At 46.1% G+C, this 27,099-nt stretch overlaps 1 protein-coding gene across 1 annotated transcript in view; it reads right to left on the reverse strand.

The window, feature by feature from the left end:
- LOC105490268 (fibroblast growth factor 9) overlaps nt 1-21,986 on the reverse strand; it is a 31,359-nt gene extending 9,373 nt beyond the window's left edge. Inside the window, exons 1-2 of the mRNA XM_011755718.2 lie at nt 20,867-21,986; nt 11,925-12,028 (exon numbers count right to left, since the gene is read on the reverse strand). Of these exons, the coding sequence (XP_011754020.1) occupies nt 11,925-12,028; nt 20,867-21,143 (381 nt within the window). The 5' untranslated portion in view covers nt 21,144-21,986. The remainder of the gene's footprint in view (nt 1-11,924; nt 12,029-20,866) is intronic.
- Between the last annotated feature and the right edge of the window lie 5,113 nt (nt 21,987-27,099).

Below are 27,099 nucleotides of genomic sequence, written 5' to 3' on the forward strand. Positions count from 1 at the left end.
ACAAATAAACCCCTCATAAATTTCTTTAATTGAGCAGATAAAATAATCATGAGCAGCATATGAGAATAAAGTATGTAAAATTAATCTTGGTAAATAAGGCTTTATTGTGGACATTTTAACATATAATTTGAGGAATGTCATGTTTTGACCTGAAGGAAATTTTTTATTTATCTTCGGAGGCCGTGTCATGGGTCTTAATTTCAGAATTCAAACTCGCAAGAAACAGTGTCAGTGTGTCTCTCGCCTGAGTACAGCATTTCCGTCACTACCACACGCTTGGGAGCACGAGCCTATGCTGAGCAGACACAAAAGCCAAGCACTACATGGGCCACTTTGTAGGCGTCATCTTCTCTAATCCTCACAGCCCAGCTATGAAGTGTCTATCATTAGCCCGTTCTACAGCCTCAGCTCAGAAACAGTGAGAAGATTGCCCACGGCTACAGGGTCAGTGAGCGACAAAGTGGTGATTCCGGGGCCTGCGTTTCCACTAACCATGCTTCATCTCCAAGTTGCAACTGGTCAGCATGCAAGTATAGACTAGAGTCTCCCATCACAACACTGCAGAATGAAAATCAGCTTGAAAGACACAGAGAAAAAAAGGAAAAAGAATACAAGCCAAGTCAACACAACCAGAAGAAAAGTATCTGAAACACAGAAATTCATATGGAAAATGAAAGAAGGTTTCAGGGAAACAGAAAGGGAGGAAGCAAAGTGGGGAGGGGGAAAGAAAGGAAGAGAGCAGGAGAACCTAAAGCTGAGAGCGGACAGCTGATTATGTGCGAACGCACAACGCAACATGGCAGCTAAACAGGCAAAAATAATTCGGGGCTACAGCAAAACAATCACGCCACACACCATGGGGACAAGGATGTCTTTGGTATGACACTGGCAAGTCTGTTCTTAGAATACTGCATTGAGCTTGGGGCACCTCATTACATAGAAGCAGCAAACTTCAACAGAGATTGCAATGAAGAATTACCAAGAAAAAAAAGATGCAAAGGGAATCAGCCAGTGTCAGGATTGTAAGCATTTACAGACAGCATGAAGAAAGACAGCTCTGAGCGTGGTTCTCACACTTAGCACCATAACCTTTTAGTCCTCGGGGGAAGCCCTCTGCAACGGGGTATCAGGGATGCGGACATTTTTCTCGGCCGGTTGTCACAGTGCCACTGAGGCACACCAGGCCAGCAGGCTGACAAATGATGTTTCTGTGCAAGTTCAAGTCAGTCCACGGTGAGGGGGATTCAGAAGGGGTGAGGCGACCAGGCCGCTGCCAAAGCTGGCCCAGGACAGTGGTTCCCACTCCGCTTTGTAAGGAGGGAGGGCACCTCTCGGGCCAGGACGCTGGACAACAGCCCCAGAGGGGCTGTTGATGCTGACAGGGGAGGACTCTCGAAATGTCAGCGAAGATGCCTCTAGTAGCAACTAGGATAAACAGAAGCAGAGACAAGATGAGACAGATGAGGCAGGGACAGAGGAAAGACCACAGAATCCGGGGACATCCAGAAGCTTCCACGTTTCTAAACCCTGTAGCAAAGGTGCCTTCTTGGCTGAAAAGCTTTCTCTACTGAGAACACCTGCCTGTTTGTCTCCATCTCCTCTGTGAATAATCCTGACATTCTCTCCTACTCCTAGAATTAAGCTCCCTCCTGCGAGCTCTCCAAGCCCCTTTTGTTTATAATTCTATGATAACATTCATCACACCACATTATAATTCTTGGTTTACATGTCTGACTCCCTCAACGAAGTGGCAAGTTCTTCCTGAATAAGTTCTAAGATCACCCACACGAGGAAGTACATTTGCATTTGTAGGTACAGCTGATTCTCTTTACTTGAGGTAGTTAAGTTCTATAAACTCTCCTACAATACTGAACCATTGCTCCTGGGGGAAACACAAAGTTGGGTTCCCGTGAGCCTCTGGTCATAACATTTTTGTCAGCCAACAGATACATAACCTTGTTTTATGTGTGTTTCTGTTGAACGATACCTCATTTAATATCTGTTGCTGATTAATTAACATCAAACTCACAACGAATGGCTTCTCTAACACACGTATTTGCTCCTTAAGCCGCATCACAGCCTTCTTGCACTTAGCAACACTCGACCGCACTTCAGCACCACACTAAGAATGTTTTTCTACAGCAAAATCACCAATAAAAGGCACAAAACGTGACACATGGCACCAAACAGATCCCGAAAAGGACCCTTTGCTTCCAGCAGAGCTGAGACAAGGATAACAGTGTCTTCTTCAACCTCAGCTGGGAGCGTGTGCATGGACGCTACTCACGTTTTTTGCCCATGTCCATAAATAACCATGAAAGTCAGACAAATATTGATTTGGGGGTTACAAGCAAGTTTTACTAAGTAGGCAAATTCAAAAAACCAGAATCTGTGAACAATGAGGATCAACGTATTTCCAGCACCTACCAAAGCACTCAGCATGCATTATTAGTAGGTAATCAATAAGACTTGTTGATTTTGGGAAAGAACAAGAAAGAAGGGGTCGTGAGGTAGTGCATGAGTATGAGGGGGTGTGTGTTGTAGGTGAATGCTAGTGTGTGAGTGGGTGTGAGCAAGTGAGTGTGTGAATGTGTAAGCACATATGCCTGCGAATGGAAGAGTGAGCAAGTCAGTGTGTGAGCGAACTGTGAAAAGAAGAATGTGTGAGTGTGAGCACGTGAGTGAGTAAGCATGGGAGTATGTGTGTGAACAGAAGAGTGAATGTGCACATGAGCATGTAGGCATGTATGTGTGCATGGAGGAGTGCGTGTGTGAGCGAGTGTGCGAATGAGTGACTGATTAGAGCGCGCTTCCAATTTGAGCCCTATTCTGCATCAGGCTGTGCAACAGCATTAACTCAGGGAACACAGGGAGACTGCGCTGCCCTGGAGAGAAGCAGGAAGCTCTTCAATTCAGGAACTGTCCATGACACTGAGGCTCTGGTTGAGGGGTTCTCCAGGGTTCCATGCGATGAACAACCTATTCTGAAAACAGGAGTGATGTGGAAGAGGCGAGAGGAAGGAGTGCCAGGATTTAGGAGGCCAGGAGGTGGAAGAAGCAAGAAGACCTTGGAGACATTGAGCTTGTGCCTCTGCTGTCCCTGAAGCTACTGTCATCCGGTTATCCTTGCAGACCCTAACTTACAACCTGATCAGACTTCTCCAGTGTGCCTCAAGGCTCAGGATGAGGGGAAGCAGGAGTCAGCACCGTCAGCAAGCCACAGACACGGAAGACCCTCACACAGACTGCTCAGTGAGGAATTCATTTGAAAGTGTTTATGAATTCAGAGGAGTTGCCGTCATAATACATCCTTTCAATCATAAGACACTTAGAAGTGCAGTTACTAGCATGTGGGGCTCCCTAATACTTTTTATCAAAAAAGGAACCTTATACTCAAAATCAGGAACCACAGGTCTACATGTCAACTCCTCCAGCTCTCAAATACCTATTCACGAATCAAGTACTTTATCAACTAGGGTCTGCCTAGTCCATTTTTTGTAGGGAAAAAAAATTTTAAAAAGGTGATTTGGGATCCCACCGACAATACATTCATTTATGCAATATTCATTAGGTGCCAAGTGCATGCAAGACTCGATTTTAACTACTGGCAGGACCACAGGAACCACAGTCACCAAGTCCCTGCCTTCACAGAGCTCTGCTTTACCAAACGGGGCAGCTTTAATAGGCGTCTGACTCAGGGCTTCCCAAAACGACTCTCTCAGGCTATCGGCTTCTCTGGCAGGGACAGAGGCAGAGGGACTTCAGAAAACGCAGCAGTGTGAAGCAGGGAAGAGAGTAAAACCCAGGGTGGGAAAGAGGGGCATTGGGCTCATGTACGAAAGCTGCACCTGGTCATCAGGAAAACTCTGCTCTGGGATTCCCGAGCATGTTCCTGAGGACCCACAGCAACGTTCCTCCAATTCCTATCCCAGACAGGAAATGCCTCTGCTGGGCAACTAAGAATTGAAAACAACCCTTCCCCAAACCCGGAAAATCTCCAGACCTGTGTTCTATACTAGCTCGGGATGTCTTCAGTATGCCTTAGACAATTCGTAAATGGAGCTACCATGCTCAACACCATAACTAAAGTCAAACAGATACATTATTTTAAAAGTTGATTGTCCACTAACTAATGGCCAGCAATATAGATGCTAAGGAAACAAATGAACCACTAAGTTAAAACCAGGCTACTGGAAAAAAAAAAAAAAAATCCTCCAAAATCACATCTGTATAAGAAATGTTAAAACCCTGCTCCACTATACAGTTAATTCCAGTTAAAAATATTCATGTGATTAATTCTAGTAAATATATTTTTATTCACAAAAATGCATGGCCACTCTTAACATATCAGACAAGATTTACTAATTTACCTACATTCAAATCCTGACTTGTCATCATCTATGTGACCTTCAACAAGTCATTAAGCCACTAAAATCTCACCTCCTCATCTCTAAAACCAGGACGATACACGGACTCAGTCACACAGCAGAAGCTGCCCTCCGTATCATCTAAGAATTATTATTCAATTCTTTGAAAATTGGTCATGCACATATGAAAGACAGCATAAGGCAATGCTCAATTACTCAAAATATCTGTTGAAAACCACCCAACTCCAGAGCATGCCTGTTATCAGGTAGGTGACTAAGGAAATGAACCTATTCATCTCCTTTATGTGAATTGCATTCTTTGTACAGGACGTGTCTGAACGTCTCCCATCAAAGCAATCGGAACTGAACCACTACAGTGACAAATCAGAAGCTGAGTGGTCCTTGCCATGTGGTGTGGTATCCCGTTCCACGAACACATAAGGTTATTCTCCTTGTTCAAAAGTGGCTCCAAATTGCTCCTGCAGAGCACCTGACGGAGACGAGGAGGTCTCTGATGAATTGCACGGGTTGGCCTCCGTCCCCAACTCTGACCCTGCCCAGAGCTTCATGCCTATGCAGTGTTCTTCAACACTGGCACCGCAGATACCTAGAAGGCAAAGGGCGTAATCTGCGGGGCCACAAGTTCTCTCCAAGAATGTTTTCACGTTGCCTTTCCATGTCAATGAAAAAGTACTAGAATTGTTTTAAGGGTATCCAGGAGCCCACCGATGGCCATCCCACAACTACATAACTGCCCCCCAAGAATGGACTGGGGTTTAAAATTACTGCCAGTGGTACACAGTGCTACAATACTTTCACCATCGGGACCAATAGGAAAAAGAAAAGGCACACTGAGTACATTGGTGGTGTGTCTGAGACACGTGAAGATCACATGAGATCATTTGTTGTCCCGGGAACTCACATAGGAAGAAGTGGGGCAGGGGAACAAGTCATCCTGAGGTGCTCTGCAGACAGGTGCCCTGAGTTCACAGGAAGCTGCACCAAGCGCCAAGGCTGGATTTACAGTGAGGCAGCATCTTCGTCTCAGTCACGGAGCATCTTCCTCCATGTGAAATCCACTGTGTCAGCGTGCATTTTACTGATCTTGCCGTTCAACTTGAATTTTGGCATATAAATGTTTTGAATTACAGTTTTCAAAGAGGCATAAGGAATTCCCAACTAGTTATCTAGTTTCATGTGTGCACATATTCAAATAACATGACAAAAATAATCTAAGTCAACATAGGATTATAAGGATATGAGATATACTTCATTGTCCCCTTTTAAAGAGGTGGATTTGTCCCTCAATTCTGGGACAGAGGGACCTACAAGGTTCCTCCCACCTACCCCACAATATGGAACACCAAGCAAGAAACTTCTTTGACTCATATATGTCTGCCCAGCGGAAAAAACTGCCCCAAATGAGGTATTTACTAAAAGAAACTTTCTGTGCTTTGGAAACAGAGTTGAAACCCATCACACCTTGGTTACTGATTACACGGAGCCATATAAACCAAGGCCCTGTTGTGTCCTTGGAAACATAACCAAACCCACTAGTAAACACCTGCTTTAAGAAGCACCTGTCAGGATGAGGCTAGGAATGGCTGCAAAGCACTGGTCTGAGGCAGTCAGTCTGAGGCTGGTCCTCACTCTGCATCTACAAGTTTTGGGCCTTTGAGCAAGTCACTTAACCTCTCTCATTTTCAGTTTCGGTAGCTGACTAATTCCTGTGGAAACACCTGGGCTCTACAAGTTCATAACCCTGTATCAGTGCTATCACTATTTCATGCTCATGTACAGTAGACACCGCATGTGCGTGTTCATGACGGAGTGAATAATTGGGTCAACAAACATTTACCATGTGCCAACTGCACATAAATTGCCCTGCCTGGCCTTCAAGAAATAGAAAAATTACAAAGCCAAAGACTCTGACTCCAAAAACCTTCATCTAACAAAGAGGCCAGCAGGAATTACAATTCTGGGCAAAATAATGTAAGTGCTACAAAGGGATACAAACCAGAAATGTTGGCACCTCCCCCATCTCTGCGCCATCCTCCAGTGTCACTTTTACAGACTCCATGCCGTATGTTCCAACATCCTTGCAATGCCAGTACCTGTGCCAGCTATCTTTTTTAATGAAACGGTCAATTCCTTTTGTTAAATGCAAGCTCCTTGAAGGATATTAATTTTTTCATGGCATTCTTTTTTAAGGAGGCATTTATTATGGTCAATTATTCTTGATGTTTTAAAGCATCTTGAAAGCTGGGCATGGTGGTTCATGCCTGTAATCCCAACACTTCGGAAGGGTGAGGCAGGCAGATCACTTGATGTCAGGGGTTCAAGATCAGCCTGGTCAACATGGTGAAACCCCGCCTCTACTAAAAATACAAAAATTAGCCAGGCGTGGTGGTGCTGCGCACTGTCATTCCAGCTACTCAGGAGGCTGAGGCAGGAGGACCCCTTGCACCCAGGAGGCAGAGATTGCAGTGAGCTGAGATCATGCCACCACACTCCAACCTGGGTAACAGAGTGAGACTCCATCTCATAAAATAAAAAAAAACTTTTTAAAAGTATTTTTATCATACTCAAACAGTTTAGATTAAGACTCTAAAAGTCACTATCAGAGCCACGCCTCTAGTCTTTTTGATAAGAACAAAAGTGACCAATGTCAATGAATACTCTAATCCCCTGGCCAAGTGTGGTGTGTGTGTAATCTAATATCCTCTCGAAATTTCAACCTGGCAGCATATTTTAATTGTCACATTTGAAGGGTCATGTGACTTAACTTGCCTGCCCTTCCTTTTCTGAGGCTCCTATTTATCCCTCAAGACCCATTTTAAATGCTACCACTCAACCTCCCCAAGCAGTTATTTAAACACTCCTCTGGGATGCCAAAACATCTGTCCATTCCTCTACTATGGCAGATGTCGCACTGCCCTGAATTATTTACAAGTATAGCTACCTGTTTCATTGTTTTGCACTCATCACAGTGCTGGAGGAATCATAGCTATAAATGTGAAATAAACAAATACATGAATGGATACACGGACAAATTACACATGCATATAATAATCAAACACAATCCCCAAGTTAAAATTATTCATGTTCTCCTTCTAATCAAATCATTATACCCATTAGCAATATAGTTTTTCTTATTTCCACATTCTAATAGGATATCAGAATCCTGTATATTTTTCTGACGAAGTATTAACCCATTTACCTCTGACCTTTTAGATCGACTCTCAAGGTAAACCTGGAGACAAAAACAAGCAAACAAAAACTACATAGACGAAAAGAGAAAATTAATCCCTAAATAGGAAAATATACTTTAAATGAATTTCACATTTACACATTTACTTTATAAAAGTGATTTCTCCAAATCTCCTATTTACCTTCTTTCATAATGAGATCAGTTTCTAACTGTTTAGAAAAAAAAAAAGAAAATCTCCAATTTAGTTTACTGAGCTTCATGCAACTTCACAGAGATAGATTCCTGGAGGCTCCAAATGTTAGTGTATTTAGTAATACAACCATTGCTCGTTTCTTTCCTTCTCTCAATCTCATCACAATGAAAATGAGATATTTTAGTCACTCCTCATTCTCACTGCCGCACGAGGCAGGATAACCGCAAACCCAATGGGAAATATGAGATTCCAGCCCCTGAGGAACAAGACTTTCACTCTCGCCCTCCCCCTCACCTGCAGGAGGAACAGACCAAAGGGAAATAACCTCCCGCCCGGAAGCCTCCCTCCCAGCTGCCTACAAAAGAGGCAAAAAGGTCTCACTGCACAAACACTTTGTGTGCACAGAGAACATCACGGGTCAGACAGAGAAGACTTGAGAAAGAAGCCTGAGATATTCAAACTACAGAATTCTTGGGATCCGTCCAGACTGGGAAGAGACATTCCAGATGTCTAACTCCAGCTCTTCATCTTACCGAAGAGGAGAAAGAGGGCCTGGTGCCTACTTCGTAGCAGATACAGGAGAGTTAACCATGCTCCTGACACTATCTTTCCTCCAGCCTCAGCCTCATCCCCCTCGGGCCACACACACCAGAGACAACACAGGCAGACGCAGGCCAATTACGCATAGAAATGGAAGAGGGCGATTCCTCCTTCAACTGGAGACCTAAATACACAGTAACTATACAAGGGAGATACTACGAGGCCACATCAGTGCACCCAATGAGGGACAGAAATAATCATAATTTTTAATTCAGTTCAAGCCAATGAGCGCTCATCGAGCACCTACTGTGTACAAGAGCCATTGCTGTGTGTTAGGAAACCTTAAAAAAAAAAAAAAGAAAAGAATGTGGTCCATGGCCTTTAGATACATTAGGGAATAGAGGAACACAATTGACCACACTGCAAACTGTACTGTGACTTATGTAATAACGGGAACAAAGCATTCCCAGGGCCCAAAGGAAAACACAAGAAATGCTAACTAGATAAACAGGATTAGAATTGGGGGTGTAATGAAGGTTTTGCAGAAGAAGTCATATTTCCATTGAATCTTAAATAGAGTCTGCTGCTTCAGGTGGAGAAGGCAAGAGCTTTCATCTGAGAGAGAAATTCACTGGACCACAAATACAAATCAGACTGCATGATGTGTTTGGAAAACAGCAAACAGACAGACTCCAGTGGCACAGGGAAAGAGGCACACGGGGTGCTCCCGGCAAAGCAGATCCAAGCAGCGGTTCATCCCAAGCACTGGATGCCACATTAAAGAATGTGGGCACTATCCTTCAAAAGCAAGTATTTGAAGGGATCTCTGTGCACAACTGACACTCCTGTCTGGGTTTCGAAGGTACGTCTGGCATCAGCGTGGAGAATGGAGACACAAGACTAGGGATGCAGCGAAGCAGCCGAAGATGTTTCCGCAAGGAAAGCGCAATACGGGAAAAGTGTCTCTCGCAGCCACCTTTCCTCGGAGCAGTTTCCATCCCGGGCTCTCTTCGCGTGAGAAGGTGTGCGCTTCTCAAGCACACACAGAAGAAGAGTCATTTTACCCTTTCTTTCTTTCATTGCCCTTTGCCTGGCGGGGACTCCGTGACTGGACTGCCGGCGAGCTGTGCGGTTGTACGGTACTGGTGTCAAGTCTACTTCTGCCCACGCACTGTGTGTGTGCTCAAAAAGCCCAAGGTGAGGCAGCCAGGAGTCACAGAAAACCTAGGAAGACAGCTGGGCTTCCCAGAAAAGGGGAAAGATGGTGCTCTCCAGCTGTCTACCCGGCTGCCGCTTCCCGCAGTATTGTCACCGGCACTCCGTGGGTCTACACTCAGTGTCCCTTTCACGCTGCCCCAGGCACTGTGCTAGGAACTGGGGTGTGCCAGGCAGGAAGGCATGAGTAAGAAACCATTTAAATCATCCAGAAGGAGAGATGAGACTCAGCCCGGGCAACAATCCTACCAGCAGCTTTGCTGAACACAAAATTAGACATGCTTTCCTTGTCAACCAATAAACCACAGGAGTCTGAATCATGCTGGTGATTTCATCTGAAAGACTGGTCAGCTCTCAACTGGGAAGAATTCAGAGGGATGTGCAAGGTGATCCTTGGAGCAGGGAACAAATAGCAGGGCCCCTATTTAGGTTTCCTCATTCATTCTATTCTTTAAAATTGTTTTCTTTGCTGTTATCGCTTATAAAATAACATATATAAACTATACTTTGATATATACAATTTTAAAATAATTTCATATTTGAGATGCATACTCTAAGTATATTTATTTGAAATGCATATGTTGAAATGCATATTCAAAAAAATCTTTTTTGGTGGGGATACGTGATCAAAGAAGTTTGGAGGCCATTGCGATAAAGTTCTGTCTACACACCAAAAGTCAGAACGTCTCTTTTACACACACAAAAAAAGCATTTTATTGAGTTCAACTGTGACCCACTCAAACCCACATTACACACCTAAAAGCGAAAAAAAAAAAAAAAAAAAAAAAAAAACTAAAGGTGTTACAAAAAGGAACATCATTTTCTATTTTGTTAATGTAAAAGTTTCCTTTATCTTGTATCTCATCTTTCTTCACACGTAAAGGTATTCACAAAAGTTGTGTAGGGAGTTCATAATTTTGCCTAAATCATCCACTGTGTTTAAAAAACTAAAGCCAACCCTACACTTACAAATACATTTTAGCATTTTATATATATGTATGTGTGTATCTATATATACGTATTTTTTACAAGCCTAATGGTAGAAAATTATATCTAGAAACATTTTTGCCCTTCATTTCTGTGTATTGAGAACTCCAAAACTTTTCTCATTCTAAGCTTCTGTTCATTTTCAACTTTTTATAAACTAAAGTTCTCATATTTCAAAAAATATGGATTAAATTCTCATTTGACCACCAGTAATTGCAATAATAAATTACTTTGGGACACCAGAGCAAGAGGATCACTTGAGGCCAGGAGTTCAAGACCAGCCTGAGCAACATAGCAAGACCTTGTCTCTACAAAAAGAAAATTCCGTTAACCACATGTGGTGATGCACACCCACAGTCCCAGCTACACAGGAGGCTGAGGCAGGAGGAGCTTCTGAGCCCAGGAGCTCCAGGCTGCAGTGAGCAATGATTACACCACTGCACTCCAGCCTGGGCAACAGCGATACCCTATCTCAGAACAAAAGGAAAGGAAAAGGAAAAGGAAAAGAAAAAGGAAAAGAAAAGGAAAAGAAGGAAGGAAAGGAAGAAAAGAAAAGAGAAAAAGAGAGAAACACTAAAGATTAATTTCATTACAAGTTTGAATGTTGAATACAAGTTAGTATATATTCTTCATACTTACACATTAAGCAAAAATGTATTAAGTCCCTGCTGCATACCATGCACTGTGTTTTAGGTACTGCCTTAACAGGAGTAAAGCGATACCATGATGGAAAGTTAGTCCCCCCCACAGAGTGGAAGAGCAGACTTTGTCTCATTCACACCTCAGCACCTAGAACAGTGCCTGCCTGGCACCTGGCAGGGCACAATAAATACTTCTTCACTGTCTCCCCTGAGGACCTTACAACCCAGTGGGGATGGGGAGTGGGGAAAAAAAGAAATTCATAACATTTGCAAATAATTACAATATTGTAATATTCCTATTCATATACAAAAAATATCTGACAATAATTTCCATCTCCCTTCTTCTCTGCACAATGAAAATCTTGGATGTAGCTCAGAGAGAGTTTAGATTCACTGCATGGTCTATTTCTAGTTTTAATTACAATGCTTGGCAAAGCTGAGGAGGAGATCATTTCAATTCATTTCAAAAATAACTCTCATTCAATACAAGGAGATGGGATTTTTCACACTTGTAAATTTTTTTATTTACTTGATAATTAAGACGGTTTGGCATATAAATAAAGCATTTTCTTAGCAACTTTGGTCTAGTGAAGATGCAGAGCTGTTTATCTATTAATAAAAATAAAATGGCTTTCCTCAAAAAGTAAAAACTTACACTTGCCTTCCAAACAGACTCAGTTTCATTTCTGGCCCTTTTTAATCCAGAGAAAAGACAGCTGTTCAAATCAAACATGGAGCATAAAGCTGGATGAAGCCCCTCCAGTACTTACTGATCCGTACAACTCCCCCTTCTCATTCATCCCGAGGTAGAGTCCACTGTCCACGCCTCGAATGCTGACCAGGCCCACCGCTATACTGATAAATTCCAGAATGCCTGTAAACAAAGGGTAGAAGACAGAGGACAGGTCAGAGCACACAGCATGTCCTTAAGAGTCCCAGCATCCCTGAGGTTTTGGAGAGGACACTGAGCCCACCTCCCCACTTGGACAACCCCATGCTAGTTAAAGAAGTGTCTTCTCTTTTAAAATCACTGTGTAAAAGAATTGATTTCCAACTAAATTCTATCTTATAATGATACAAAAATACTTACCAACATTTTAAAAATTAAAAAGCTAGTATCTACATAGATATGCCAAGAAGTAATAGGACAGAAAAACCAGTGTGTACATAATCTAATTAACTTAAAAGAGTAGAATTTAAGAGAAAGACAATCTACATCCACTTTGTAAACATGAAGTTAAGTATCTGTGATTCTCTTATTTTGAGAGATGTAAGACCATTCGCTAAACAGAATACTTTTTTTAAAAAAGACAATCTACTTCCACTTTATAAACATGAAGTTAAGTATCTGTGTGTGAGTATCTTGCTCTTGGACTTCCCAGCCTTTAGAACTGGGAGAAATAAATACCTGTTTAAGTAGCAAAAAAAAAGAAAGTATTCTGTTTAGAGAATGGTCTGTCTCTCAAGGAGAATGAGGTGCTAACTAAAGCTTTGACTGGTTTATACAGAAAATTATCCAGCTCTGTATTGTGTAGCTTTTTTTTAACTCTATCTAGAAAACTAAAAATGCCCACATACATCCCAAATATTTTTGCTTAAACAAAGTATTGGTTTCTGCTATGCTTATCTAAACCTCGAATAGATAGTTAAGCAATTAAAATAATAATATTCTGAAGAGATAATACTGCTCTTGATTTAAAGTAGGCATGGAATGCTGTATCCCAAAATCAAATCAACACAATGATCTTCTTTTACTTCCTTCTTTCCCCTTGCTTACCTCACTAAGAATAACACCTAAGCTGGGCATAAATCCAGAATTTTATGGCCACACAACAGCAGCTTCAATTTCTCTAACTATATTGTGGTTATAAGATGATTAGCCCACAGTATATTTAGGACACTGCTATTTTTTTTTTTTTTTTTTTTTTTTTTTTTTTTTTTGAGATGGAGTCTCGCTCTGTCGCCCAGGCTGGAGTGCAGTGGCACAATCTTGGCTCACTGCAAGCTCCACCTCCCGGGTTCACGCCATTCTCCTGCCTCAGCCTCCCGAGTAGCTGGGAGTACAGGCGACAGCCACCACGCCCAGCTTTTTCTTTTTTGTGTGTGTATTTTTTAGTAGAGATGGGGTTTCACCATGTTAGCCAGGATGGTCTTGATCTCCTGACCTCGTGATCCACCCGCCTCTGCCTCCCAAAGTGCTGGGATTACAGGCATGAGCCACCACGCCCAGCCAGACACTGCTAATATTATTTGTACTCAGCGATTTTTTTCCTTTTTATTGTAAACTAAAGTGCTACATTTTATGTAGACCTTACATTAATGCATATCAAATACTGAGTTATTTTAAAAATACTTTCAAATATTAAAAATTTTACTTACATTTAAGAGTTCAGAAAAAAACTTACGGTAACAATGTGCTATAGTCAGTCTCATGTGACTAATAAAAAAGCACTTACATGAATTTTCAACAATTAATTTTGCAACTCTCTCAAAATACAGTGGTGCTGCAATCAAAAGAAGACATGAACAGCATAAATCTAATAAAGGATTAACTCAAGAGGAAACTATTCCAAGGTGAAGTAAAAAGAAGAGCTATTTCTTCTAAAGGGGTATTCCTAATTCTTTTTTAAGGACAAAATGTAACAAATTTATCTTGTGCTTACAGTTTACAGAATATCTGAAGATTCAAATTTAATTATTTTAATAGGATGTTAAATAGTATATAAAAAAATAAAGTAAAATTACAAATCGTGTTTTGAATCTGATAATCTATGACTCTGACGGAAGATACATCCAAAAGAAGCCAGTTTATTACTAGCCTTCCCTACTCACAAAGCACATGGGAATATAAATAAAGCAGTATTTCCATGAGATTCATTTCTCACGAATCGCTCCCTTTTTGATGCATTTTATTTCATTGTACTACTTCTAATTCTTCTGAGTCAAAAATAATTAAAATTGTGGCATTTTATTACTATTAGCAGTCAAAGGTATGTGAATATCTTCTTAGTTACCTGAAAGCACACCAAAATGTGGGTCATACATATCCTGAAATTAGTGTAAGGAGTTAATGTCCAATTTTCATCGTAAGATGAAATGCAGAAACATCTGGTCCCTTTTGAGGTCTGAACGATTTAATTTACCAGATCAATAAGGAAAGGTTTAATCATAAAACTAAAAGATATTTGCAGCTTCTAAGGAGGCATGTGATGATCTTTGTTTTCTCCACACATGGAGTAGCTGAGAACTAATAATGAGTATTAGCCAATGTTGCCCATCAGGTCCAACAAAGAGTAAGGTGTATGATTTCACAAAACCATTTCACTGGCTGGTCTGCAGAACATCAAGAAAAAAAAAGTAACAACAGCAGCAGTGATAACTGTAATAGCGAAAATTCTCGAGCATTTAGTCTATGCCGAATGAGAGGCCTTCTCTCATTTAATCCTCAGAACAACTCTAGGCATTACAATATTCTAATCCCCAGTGTACAAATGGGGAAATTGAGGTTTAAGGAGGTTAATAATTAGCCCCCAAGCAATTGGACTCCAAAACCTATTTCCTTAACTATTATGCACATCTTACATTTGGTTTTACCTTTTTTAATGTTTCTGTGATTTCTGTACCATTTTCATATAGTTGAGTTCTGAAAGTATTATCATATAATTTGGAAATGAAGATATTAAGATATCTATCTAGTTTCTTTTTCTGGCATTGACAAGACAGCTGTAATTCATATTCGTTCATTTTTTCATTCAAGAAGCTATTATTGAGGGATTATGATAAGCCAAGCACCATGCCATTTATTGAGTATATGAAGATGAACCAGATATAGCCTAGGTCCTATTACTCTCAAATTTTTGCTCACCATCTGTTGGGAAGAAGGACACGTAAACAGATAAATATAACAAGAGTGTGGCGAACGCAGTGAGAGGTAACTGTTCAGGGTATGGGCAGTCCAAAGACGGGCAGCTCATCTGGGTTTCTGAAGGCAAGTCAGAAGCTTCCCAAGAAAATAAATACCTGAGATAAGTCTCCAAAAAGCTATCCAAGTGAGAAGGAACTACCTAGTGACCCCTGGTGGAAAAGATTTCATCACCTCAAACCACCACCCATTTCTCTGCAGTTTCTTAAAAATAGAGACCTCAAAAGAATAGCCCAGCTTTTTATGTGGTCACCTCAGTGATGCAAGGACAAGTAGACTACCTGAACGTAAGGGTCACATTCATTCTCCCCCACGCAAAGAATTCCACTGTTGTAAGGTCAGGAAGATCTGGCAACCTCGCAAAAGGATCCCAGCCCAACCAGACCAGAAACCTCATCATTCCTGTTACCCTCCTGTTCACAATAAATTCTATAAACTCAACCAGGTCCATTCACCTCTCTCTGGGGTGGAGCTGGTGCCAGGCAAGTGCTTCCAACTACACTCCCTGAGTACAACCTGCCCCACATGTTACCTGCTCACATGACTGGGCAGCACAGGGGGGCTGGATCAGTAATAGCCAGAAGTCCGTGCAGAGACGTCTGAATGTTTAATGATCAAGGAGAGAGAAACGGAAAGAAGGAATGAGCAAAGAAGAGAAGGAAGGAAGAGGGGAGGAGGGAGGGAGGGAATGATGAGATTGTGCCTAAAATTAGAACTATGGCACACACGTGTACCATGGCAGCCTGTCCCTCATTTTGGGCAGACACAGCCTTGACATCCTTAGCTCAGAAGGCCCACAATAATGGGTAGTGATTGGGTGACATGGGAAGCACAGGGTCGGTGACTACTGTCATTTATTGTCTTCCACAGCAGTCAGCAGTTCCAAATGAGGACAAGCTCATTGGGACCCCACTGGATTTGATGAGGTGTGAGATCATCCATGGTCCATGAGAGACTAGGTCAATGCCTGGACTATTTCAGGAAAATCACCACACCAGACCTTGCCCGTTCCTCCAGACTCACTGTTAGTGACTATCCCCAGAGCTGATGGGCTGCCCCAGTTCTGTTCACATGCACCATTATCAAAAGCTGGCACCGCCCCCTACAGCCCATCTGTGCTGGGCCTCACCTCCAAGGCCACGCGAGGCCAGCAGTGGGAGAGCAAGGCAGTCAGAGCTGCTCCACTCTGGCCCTCATGACATGGTCCTCTGACCTAAGAGCCCCCGACGCATTACAGAAGTGCACTCTTCAGGCCACGCAAGTATATGCAGACTGTGGAGAGGGGCAGGGCATGAGGCTGCAGAACATTCATGATTAAGCCTCTTCCCTGAAGAGCTTCCTGCTCACCCAGAGAAGCTCAAACCAGGGCTGCCAGATCAACCATCTCAGATCCTGCACCGGGGTAAATTCGGATCTGTAGCAACTTGAGCACATCTCAGAGTTTACATAGGAAATGACTAACCGAATGGGAGTTATAACTCCACCAATTTTTCCAGAACCTGAAGCAATCCTAAAACCATCTCCTTAAACACCCAGTGTTTTCCTGAGACATTGAAGAGTCAGATACATAGAACAGAATTAAAGTTCAAAACCCAGGAAATAAGTTTGAAACACCCGTTAAAAAAAAAAAAAAATCATACTATCATATTTCTTCCCTCTAGTAAAACTTTCACCTGACCCCCCTTTGAATAGAAGCCCCAGTTTGGGCGCTCATCTGAGATCCTGAAGACCGGCCTTTCAGAGCCACCTAACCCCCGCCAAAAAGGGAACACACTTAGGCTTCCCAAGCAAGCTAAATAGCATATCAGGCCCAGCGTTCATGTTTTTATTATTTTACATTACTTTTTCCCCAAATGATTTTCTGCTCACTTTTTTGCCCATCTAGCAAGGTTGGAGTGCTTTAAAATTAAAAGTGAGCTATATATACATATAGGTATGTAGATATACAGATGAAACAAGACATCTCGCTTCCCCAGCCTACTGCACAGACATACAATTGCGAGTTCCTTTTCTCCTTGTTCAATCTTATCTCCACACCACCAACCCCGGTGGGGGGGAAACCACAAAGGGCTCCTTCAAGGTCCCACCTAACTTGTCACCTCCGCAGCTCCTGCTGGAACAGTAAGACTCCCCCACCCCCAAGTCCTCTGCACTGCTGCTGCTGTGTCACTGCCAAGCTTGCCAGCAGCTGCAGTCACCTGCGGCTGCATGGGGGCGGCAAAAATCCTTTTTCCAGCAGGTTTCCTTCTGCTGTTTCATTTCAGGTAGAAAATGCACCTTCTATTTTAATCAAGGTGTAAACCCACCCCGCCCCCCACCTACAGTTACTCTTTTCTAGAGAAACTGAGTGTGAGGACGAAGTCCCCAGAGGGGAGCCGGGCTGCGGAGGGGAGGCTGCTGCCAGAGGAGGAGGAGGGCCGAAGGTGAGGCCGCCGCGGCGCGCGGGAGCGCCAGGTGTGCCAGAGCCGGGGCGCTGCAGCCCCCTCGCCCCCTCCCGGCGCCCGTGCCCTCCCTCCGCCTTCCCCGCGCGCGCCACGGGGTCCTAGCGCCGCCGCGGCCTCGTTCCGGGCGGGGCTGGGAAGGCGAGGGTAGGAGGCTCCCGGCACACGCACCACCGCTCTGCGGAGGTTGCTAATATTGGGACCTGCCGCAGCGGCAGCAGCGGGAGACCGCGGCATTGCTGTCACCCCGGGGGCCTGCTTCTCACTGCAACCGGATGAAAGACTTAAATAACCCTCCTGCCTCACCCTGCTTCCCCACCCCCACTGCGCACAGCCACCCACTCAACTCCATCCCAGCCAGGGTGAGTGGCACAGCGGAGCGCCAGGGCGCCCTTCCCCCTCGGCCGACGCCAGGCCGACGGGCTAGCTCGCGGCTCGGCGCCCCCAGTCCCCAACCTGGGCCGGGGCTTCCGCTCCCCTCTCATCCAACACTACCCCCTCTCCCCTACCCCCAGCCTCTACATCCACCCCACCAACACAGTGCCGAGAGTGCCTAAGGAGTGGAGATGCCACTTCCTTGGCAACACCTTTCTCCGACCTCTAGGGGTGAGGGGTCTAGCTTTTTGTTTGACGGTTTCTATCGAGCCACAGTAGCCCGCCGCGGTCCTCGTCGTTCACCCTAGAACGCGCCTCTCCTGCCCTCCCCCGTGGCCCCCGCCCTTGCATCCGCGCTTTCCCCAGTGGCAGAGTTACGGGATTTCTAATGACTCGATTGCGTGTGGCAAACGTCCTATTCTAAAGGTGACTGCATCAAAAAAAAAAAATGCTCATGGAGGGAAGGGGTGCGTGGAGGAGCCCCAACTGGAACATCCCATAATCTCTGCACACCAGGGCCCAGCCGTGCTGCACCGGCGTTCCAACAGGGTCTCTCAAAGACAAGCTCGGCTGATCCACACAATAAAACCGGCTCGGGCCTGCCGCGGCGCCCCTGCAGCCGTGCGCCCCCGCCGCGCTCCCGCGCGCACCCCGGGCTCCCCCGGCTGTGAAGCCGGAGCCGAGGCGGGGGCGCGGGAAAGCCAGATCGCGATCGGCGAGCTCGCGAGCTCTGCTCTCGGAAAGCGGTTAACAATAGCACGCCGCCCCCTCCGCCCGCCTCCGCGGCCCTTTGTCCCCCCACCCCCACTCCTTCCCCTGCGGCTCCGGCCAGGGGCCCCCGACCCACCTCCCGGGCACCACGGAGCCCTTCAAGTCTCCACAACCCGGCTGCGTGCTTCAGAAGAAGGGGAGGGACACGGAATGTGACAGGGGAGCTCAGGGGTCCGACCTCCAGCCCGTCCTCTGTCCCCGCCACCAACTCTCCTGCCGCTGCGCGCGCCTCCAGCTGTTCCCACACCGCAAACCACCGCGCTGCCTGGGGCGGCGGCTGTCAGCCCCGCCAGACCCACTCGCACACACAAAGAGAAAGCGAAGGGGCTCAACTTGGGCCAAAATGAAAAACCGGATTCCCTAAACGCGGCCAGAAGTGTTTCAGCCCCTGCCTGACGCCCCCCGGCCCCCGTGGTCCCCGCAGCACTGAAGGGTGCACCCGAGCCGGGCGGAAAGGGAGCCAGAACGCGAGCGCGTTTAGGACCGCGCGGAGCCGGCCAGGCAGCCGCTAAGTGCGCCGCGGGGCCCGGGCGGCCGAGCGGGCACCTGCCGGCCGCGAGCGCGGGAGGGCTGGAGCTCCGGCAGCCTGGCACACCTAGGTCGGCCGCCCACGCCGCTCGCCTCGGCCTGCGCGGCCCCGACACCCTGCGGGTGGCCGCCGCAGCCCCGGACACACTCGCTCGCCCACCCAGGGCCGCCCACTGCCTGTTGTTCTGGTATCGAACGCTAGGCAGGGTGGCAGCCCTTAAAGAGGCCAGATGGAAACAGCACTTTACTTAGTAAAGTTTAGTCTTCTCTTTGCAACAACCAGAATCTACCTTTACGTCTGGGGTGGGGAGGGGATAGTTATATTTCAACTGAATAATTGCAAAGCGAAGAGCTATAACTTTTTTTTTTAAGCAGCGAGAGGAGACAACCAGAGCAATTTCACACTACTAGGCTCAGCTGTGGGCTTAGGCTCAGGGGTGAGCACGAGGAGCAAATCCTGGGCCTCGTGGATCTGGGACCATACCCAGCCCAGGCCTGAATCCTCCTCACCTTCTGGCATCATCCGCAGCCGCACGAAGCTAAACATACAGTTTAGATTGTGTTCAACATCTGGCACTAAAGCATGAGGAAGAAAAATCACCACAGGACTTTATTTTTTACGACCTAGTTTAAGTGTTGTCAGGTGGGTTCACTCAGAAGTTAACTCCTTCTAACAGTCTAGTTGCCCAAACTGGCGCTTAATTTTTTTTTTTTTTAAGTAAGGAAAAAACTCCAGAGTACACCCAATTATGACTGTTAGTTGACTTCGTGCTGTTGGGCTCAGGGTGCCCAGGCAAGCACGTGTGTGCAGGCATAAAGTGGGCAGAGCCACCAGCCCTCGAGTCTGCAGCCCTCAGTGCTGAGTCACAAATACCCTCCGCTGAAAAATGAAATCCTCGGAATGCCCTTTAAAATTAGCTCGCAGCGTTTGCACGCGCGCACACACTCACACCAGAGAGCCACGCAGGAGACACACAGGGCTGCACACTATGGAAATTTAAAAGCAGAGGTTGTCACTCGATAGCTGGAAGGACAAAAACCCCTGAGCGTCCTGCCTCTTCCCAAGTCATTTTCCCCACGCCTCTGCCCCAGCTTTTCACGGAGCCTAAAATATGACTTTAGTCCTCTCAACAGGACAATCCGTCAGCAACCTTCGCCTATGGGGCTTTCAGACCCTCACAGGGGGGAATAAACAATGCGCTTAATATACAATTCAAGCAGTATACTTATTAGAGGAAAGCGGGAAAGGAAAAAAAAAAACACCTTAATTTGGGTACAAGATACCCACTGCCTTCAAGAAACTGCATTAAGTTCTTAGGAGTTAATGATTACAGCTTTAAACTCGTGCAATCAGTCCATTCAAAAGAAACTTCCTAAACCCGTGTATCTGATGCAAAAGAACTGGAAACTTGTATTATATTCATAAATTATGCCCCCCTTTAAATTAAAAGTAGGGGGCCTTTCAGGGTATACTTGCATCAGTGCCAGCGGCAGATCTGCAATTCCGGAGGCATTTTTTTTTTTTTTTCTGAGCTGGCAAGACAGAGAGAGATACAGAGAAAGAGGGGAGGAGGGGAGAACCCTTCCCACGTCCTCCACCCGGCCACCACCTTCTTGGTAGTTATAATTTCAACATGCCATCTCATGGACACTAAAGGGTTAATGGTATACCTACCAAATCGGCTGTGGTCTTTCCTGGTTCCCTGGATAGTACCATTGGGGAAGATTTCTAAGTGAAATCCAGTCCTGCAGTATAGCTGCCTCCGCCTGAGAATCCCCTTTAAATGATCCAAGTCCGTGACTGCGGGTCCCCTGGGGAGCCCCCCTGCTTCGGACTGACCCAGGTGGTCACTTAACAAAACCGGGCTGTCCACCGGCAACACGGGCACATTCCCAAACGGAACCGCATCCTGCACACCGAAATAGTTCCCAACTTCACCTAAGGGAGCCATCGGAGGACTCGGCTTTTGGAGCACAAGAATAAACAATAATGATGGTGTCAACCAAGGAGATATTAGGCGAGGTATATCCAACTCCCCTCCCTTACTGCAGTTGCAGAGAGAGAAAAAAAAAAAAAGGTTCTTTTCTTCAATCCATTAAATGCATAAATAAAAGTAATCTGCTGTTTCACTGGCACAGGTTCAAGGTCAAACCACTGATAGTCTAAGAAACCACCACTTTATACTCACACACTGACATACTGATAAACGTATCTATGTATCTCTATAGACAGATCCCCAGCTCTTAGCAGGCAGGAAGGTCTTCATCCCATCCGACCGTAATAAGGAAAAAAAATCCGTAGTTTCTCCATTTGGTTTGAGATCAGAATGACCATAGCAACTTAAATGCCTAGGCGTTATTATAGGGATTTTTAAGATGCACGGGCTACGTCAGAATTTACGGATCCTGACTCCAGGAAGGCATGCGCTGTTTTTACTCTCTAACCGACTCTGCAGACATCAGCATGAATCCTTCAAGGGGAAAAAAAAAATCTCACGTTGGTGGCGGCGACAAATCTCCCCTCCCGGTCCCCCCTCCAAAAAATGATAATAATAATAAAACAAAAAGAAGAAGAAACTTTAGGCGTCCAAAGCTAGTATCCAGGATTCTCCAGAGGCTCGGCAGATGTCCATTGGCTTAGAACGGGTGGCGAGCGGCGAGCGAGGAGAGCCGCGTCCGGGAGCTCGCGTGCCGCCCAGGCTGCCGCGAACAGGTGTTGCCGCGCCGGCTCGCGGAGCGTTGTAGCCGGGCGGAGCGCTCCTCCTGCGCAGCCCCCGCCGGCGCGCAGAGTGGCGCAGGCAGCGGCATTGGGCTGGGTTTAAGGTAGCGCCGCGGCCGCCAGGGCTCCCCGCGGTCCTAGCGCCCGGCCTGCTACCCGCGCCGCTCTGCGGCAGGCGAGGTGCGGCGCGCCAGAGCGCAGGACTTCCTCGGGAGGCAGTCGAGGAGCCCTGGCTTTACAAAGAAAAGCAAATGAAAGATGCACTGCGAGAGGCGGGAGGAAGAAACACTGAGTCTCCCGAGACTCAAAAGTTCTCCTGCAGAACAGAAGCCGGTAACCTAAAATCTAGCTGGCTACATTGATGGAGGGTCAGAGTGAAACTGGGAAACTAGTTTTCACGTGGGCTCTGTAACCTTGCGTTGTATTATAGAATATGCCTGAGTTGAGAGAGTCGGAGGGAAGGGGAGCTGATTTAATGGGCTTGCATGGCCATGGCAGTTTCTCTTCCATTCTTTGGCCACACACGCAGAAGCGCAAACTATGTTGCAAGTAAGACCAACCCCTCTTCACACACACACACACACACACACACACACACACACACACACACACACACACACACACACACACACGCAGATGCGGCCACCGTTTCGGTTTTGTTTGGAGCGTTCTGCTGGGCATCTTTGGGTTGGGGCTATGTTTAGGTCCCGCCCCGCTGCTCCGGTCCCGACGGCCGCAAAGCAGTCGGCAGGGGGGCGCCAGAGAACATTCTCTGTCCCCGACTTCGACTCGGGCGCGCGTCTTCGGGAGTCTGGGTGGAGGGGAGCGCTCCAGTGGGCTTCCTCTCGCCCCAAACCACGCTGCTTAGGACGAGCCGCGCCAGCCCAAGCCCTGCATCGGCTCGGGGAGGCGAAAGGCGAGCGTCTCACTCCACCGTCCGAAGCCCCCCGCGGAGCCCGCGGAGCTGGGAGGGCCGGGCACTGGATGCTTGCTGGGCGCCCGGGGGCCGCAGCCGCTCCTTCTTGCTCTGCCCCGCGGGGCCGCACGTGGAAGCCTGAGCTCCGTTGCGCGGGCTCGGGTTTCTGCTAGCCGCCGGAGGCCTTCGCGCCCAGCAGGAGTCAGGGACAAAGAAACCCGCCTCCGGGGGCCGCCAGGGGCCCTGCCGGGCCGGACCCGCCCGAGAGACTGGAGGCGGCGCGCTCTGCACCCGGACAGCCTGCCTGCGCCCGGATCTCCAGTGGCTGCGGGCGCGGAGTGCGGCGCCCCCCAACACACACATACATACACACACACACACACACACACTCGCCCACAGCCTTCCCGCGGGGCCCCCCTTCCCTCCCCCTGCTCCTCTTTGTTCACATTGTCTTAGAAACGGCCCGACTCTCGGGTCAAGATGGTGAAAGTTGCCGAGACTTGAGCGCAGCTCCAGACTGCGGGGCGTGCAACTGAGAAGCAAAGTCTAAAGCAGAGACTGAACCCCTGCGGTGGGGAAGCGAATCAAAACCTCTTTATGGGGGAGAAGTCGGATCCGCCTTAGTAGTCAGCTAAAGGCTGGAGATGCAGAACTGCGGTTAGCCCTACTCCGGACGGGAGGGCTTCGCCTGAAGACGAAACGGAGCGATGAATTTGCAGATTTCGGGGGCGCTGGAGGTGCCAGCGACCTGGAGCGACCTTCCCCTGCCCTCCGGGGAGGAAGGCGTGCTCCCGCCCCGGCGAGGAGGAAGGAGAGAAGAGCGAGGTGGTCCTCCCCTCTTCCTTTCCCACCCCCCTTTGCCGCAGTCCAGGGTCATTGGGTGTCCGGGGCTGACTCGGTGCGTCTTGCTTACGTGTTTCTGAAGCATGAGAGCCCTGCCCCGTGGTATTTGCAGCAGTCACATCCGCGGTGGTACAGAGCGGGCTTTAACGTTAACTGCTCGGCGGCAGATACAAGAAGCTGGGTAGGAAGTGTCACTTCTCATAAACCACCCGAGTCGCTCGCATTAATCTCCCAGGCAGCCAGCAGCGATGGGTACAGCAGGGGCGTTCCTCGACCGGTTGGGTACAATGCGCCGGGATGGTTACTTAGTGGGGGAAAAAACGATGGAAGAAACAGAGACAGGCCCAGAGAGAGACAGGGAGACGCTTCATAAGAAGAGAAACGAGCAGCACGTGGACATTGGACATTTCCAGTGAAGACAAGACTGGGACCATTTCCACCAGCTGTCTCCAACCACATTCTTTCGGTCTGAATTTAGATTGTCATCCAATGAGCAAAGACCATTTCCGCTTCCGAATCCTGCAGCGTGTGACTGTCGCTTTAAAAAGCGTTGCAGCAGCGGGAGAGAGGGCGAAGTAGCTGATGGAGCACTTTCCCAGGTTGAGCAGCCTCCCCCACTGCAGTTGGCTTGATCCACATTTCATCCGCATCCCTAACTCCAGCTGCAAGAAGCTTTTGCTGCTTCCTCGCCCCTTTGCCTTCCCCATCAGATTTCTCTTGCTTGGTTTTGCTGGTTGGTTTGGTCTGGTTGTTTTTCTTATTATAGTAAGAGAAACAATGTGCTTCCTTGCACTGGCCACATCACATTTTTCCTGTACTCACCCCTCTCGCTAGGGCTGACATCCTCAAGGTTCCTTCACAGCTCTGGCAAAACCATGAGCTCTCATGTCCAGGACTATGAGTATGTTTTACAAGTCTTCTTCAGTGAGTATAGAGATGTTAGTATTCAAAGAAGACTGAGGCCTTGCCTTCTAGAGACACGTGGTTTAATTGGGTTAATAACTCCTGCCTGGAAAGACTGTTGTTAGGAGTAAAAGGAAAAAAAAAAAATGCACACGAAACAAGCAGCACATAATAGACCCTCAAGACATAGTCGCTATCATTACACTATTCCTTATATAGTCCCCCCATGGATTACCCCCATGGGGGTATTCAGCAAACACTGTTATTGATTTTAATCCCACAGCTCCCTGAGGCTCTCTCTTCTCAAAACGTTTTAACTCCTCTTACTTTCCTTCTTCCCCTTCCCTGTGTTTTCTATCATGTTTGTCATCTGTCTTTTCTGTTGTCAATTTAGTACTTAAGCCCAAATGGGAATAAAGGACAAGAGAAGTAAAGAGGGCTGTGAACAGGAATGAGCACTGGAATGGGAGCCCGCAAATCTGAAACACATCGTCTGACCCTCTGCCTACTCCCTGCGTGGCTACGGGCCCTCTCCTCACGGGTTCCAGCTCTGCTGGGAAGACTGGTTCGTGTAGGTTAAAGTGGCCTGTCAGCTATAAAGTCCTATGCAAATTGGAAGTGGCCCTTTGGAAAAGGTCCACCTTCCCCGCTTTGTTCATTAGTTTGTCTTCCTTCAGTTTCCCTGGACCCCAGATACAAATCAGTACAGGGTCATTTCATTCCTTCTCTACAATAAAGGTGTCACTGGGCCTCTGCCCTTCCATCTGTATCCTTCTCCTCCTCCCCACCCCACAACCCTTCACTCTACTTACAGGCTTTTGTTTAGGAGCTGTAAGGAGCATGGGATGGAGAGGAGTGGTTTGGGAAGGCTGAAGTCTCTTCCCAGTGTGACCCCAGGAACTAGGTTTGAGTTTCATGGTAAGAGGATAGACCCCTTGCAGCCACCATTTATTGACTGCTGTGTTTCCAACACACTGCTAAGTGCTTTTGTGTTTTATCTTCTTAATATTGAAAACTGTCCTATGAGGTATTATTTTATCCCATATTATAGATGAGGAAACTGTGGCTTATAGAAATTAAGTAGCATGCCTATTGCCTCGGTGCTAATAAATGGTGGAGTCAAGTTCATAGACGTCAGACCTTCATTTTGTAACACTGCCCTCAATTATAACAGGCATATACTTTTAAATTTTTTAATAGCATGTCTTCTCAAAATACACAGAAACAAATGATAGTAATATATACTTGTATATATCAACAACCAGTTACACCGAGTGTATATAAACAACAACTAGTTAGAAGACAAAATGAAGGAAGGAAAAGACCCCAGTTACAATATGTTTTTTAAAAAGGAAAGGAAAGTGAAGGAAGGAAGGAAAGGAGAGATAAGATCACTAGGGATAGAATTAACAAGAAGCAGCAGCTGGGTAGGAAGTGTCACTTCCTATCTATATGAAGATCTATATGAAGAAAAAAAAATTTATTTTTGAGATGAGGTATCACTATGTTGCTCAGGCTGGTCTCTAATTCCTGGGCTCAAGAGATCCTCCCACCTTGGCCTCCCAAAGTGCTGGGATTACAGGCATGAGTCACTGCTCCCGACCAAGAAATACATATGTATGTTTTTTTGTTTTTGTTTGTTTGTTTGGAGACACAGTCTCACTTTGTCACCCAGGCTGAAGTGCAGTGGCCCAATCTCGGTTCACTGCAACCTTGAACCTCCTGGGTTCAAGTGATTCTCCTGTCTCAACTTCCCGAGTAGCTAGGATTACAGGCATGTGCCACCACACCTGGCTAATTTTTGTATTTTTAGTAGAGATGGGGTTTTGCTGTGTTGGCCAGGCTGGTCTTGAACTCCTAACCTCAGGTGATCCGCCAGCCTGGGCCTCCTAAAGTTCTGGGATTACAGGCGTGAGCCACCGCACCTGGCCTGACCAAGAAATATCTTAAAATATTTCTTGGAATACAAAAGATGTCCTGAACAAATTGAAAGGCATATCATATTCTTAGATAGAAAAATTATATTTCATAAATATATAATCCTTCCTAAATTAATCTAAAAACAATAACAATAAAAATGTCATATTGTTTAAATTAGATACACTGATGCCACAGGTGATATGGAAAAATAAAATTCACAAGAAATTTTTTTAACAAGAAAAATTAAGGGGTAACTAGTCATACAATATTTTAAAATATTTTTTAAAGCTATAATAATTAGAACAGAGTATCATATGAATTATTTATATTAGCCTATGAATAAACAGATAAAGCAAGAACAGAGTAGAAATTATAAAGATAGATCCAAATACATATTAGAATTTTATATATGATCATCAACTAATGGGGAAAAAAATGAACTATGAGTAAATGGTTTTGAAACAACAGAATAAACAAATAACACAAGTAGTATTTATTCTTCATACTTTACATGAGGATAAAACTCAAATGCAAATATTTTAAATGTAAAAAATAAAACTATAACAAGTCCTAAAGGAAGCAATGAAAGAATTTTCTTTTGATCTGA

Source organism: Macaca nemestrina, chromosome 16 (genome assembly GCF_043159975.1).
Source record: "Macaca nemestrina isolate mMacNem1 chromosome 16, mMacNem.hap1, whole genome shotgun sequence".
In the NCBI taxonomy this organism is placed as follows: Eukaryota; Metazoa; Chordata; class Mammalia; order Primates; family Cercopithecidae; genus Macaca; species Macaca nemestrina.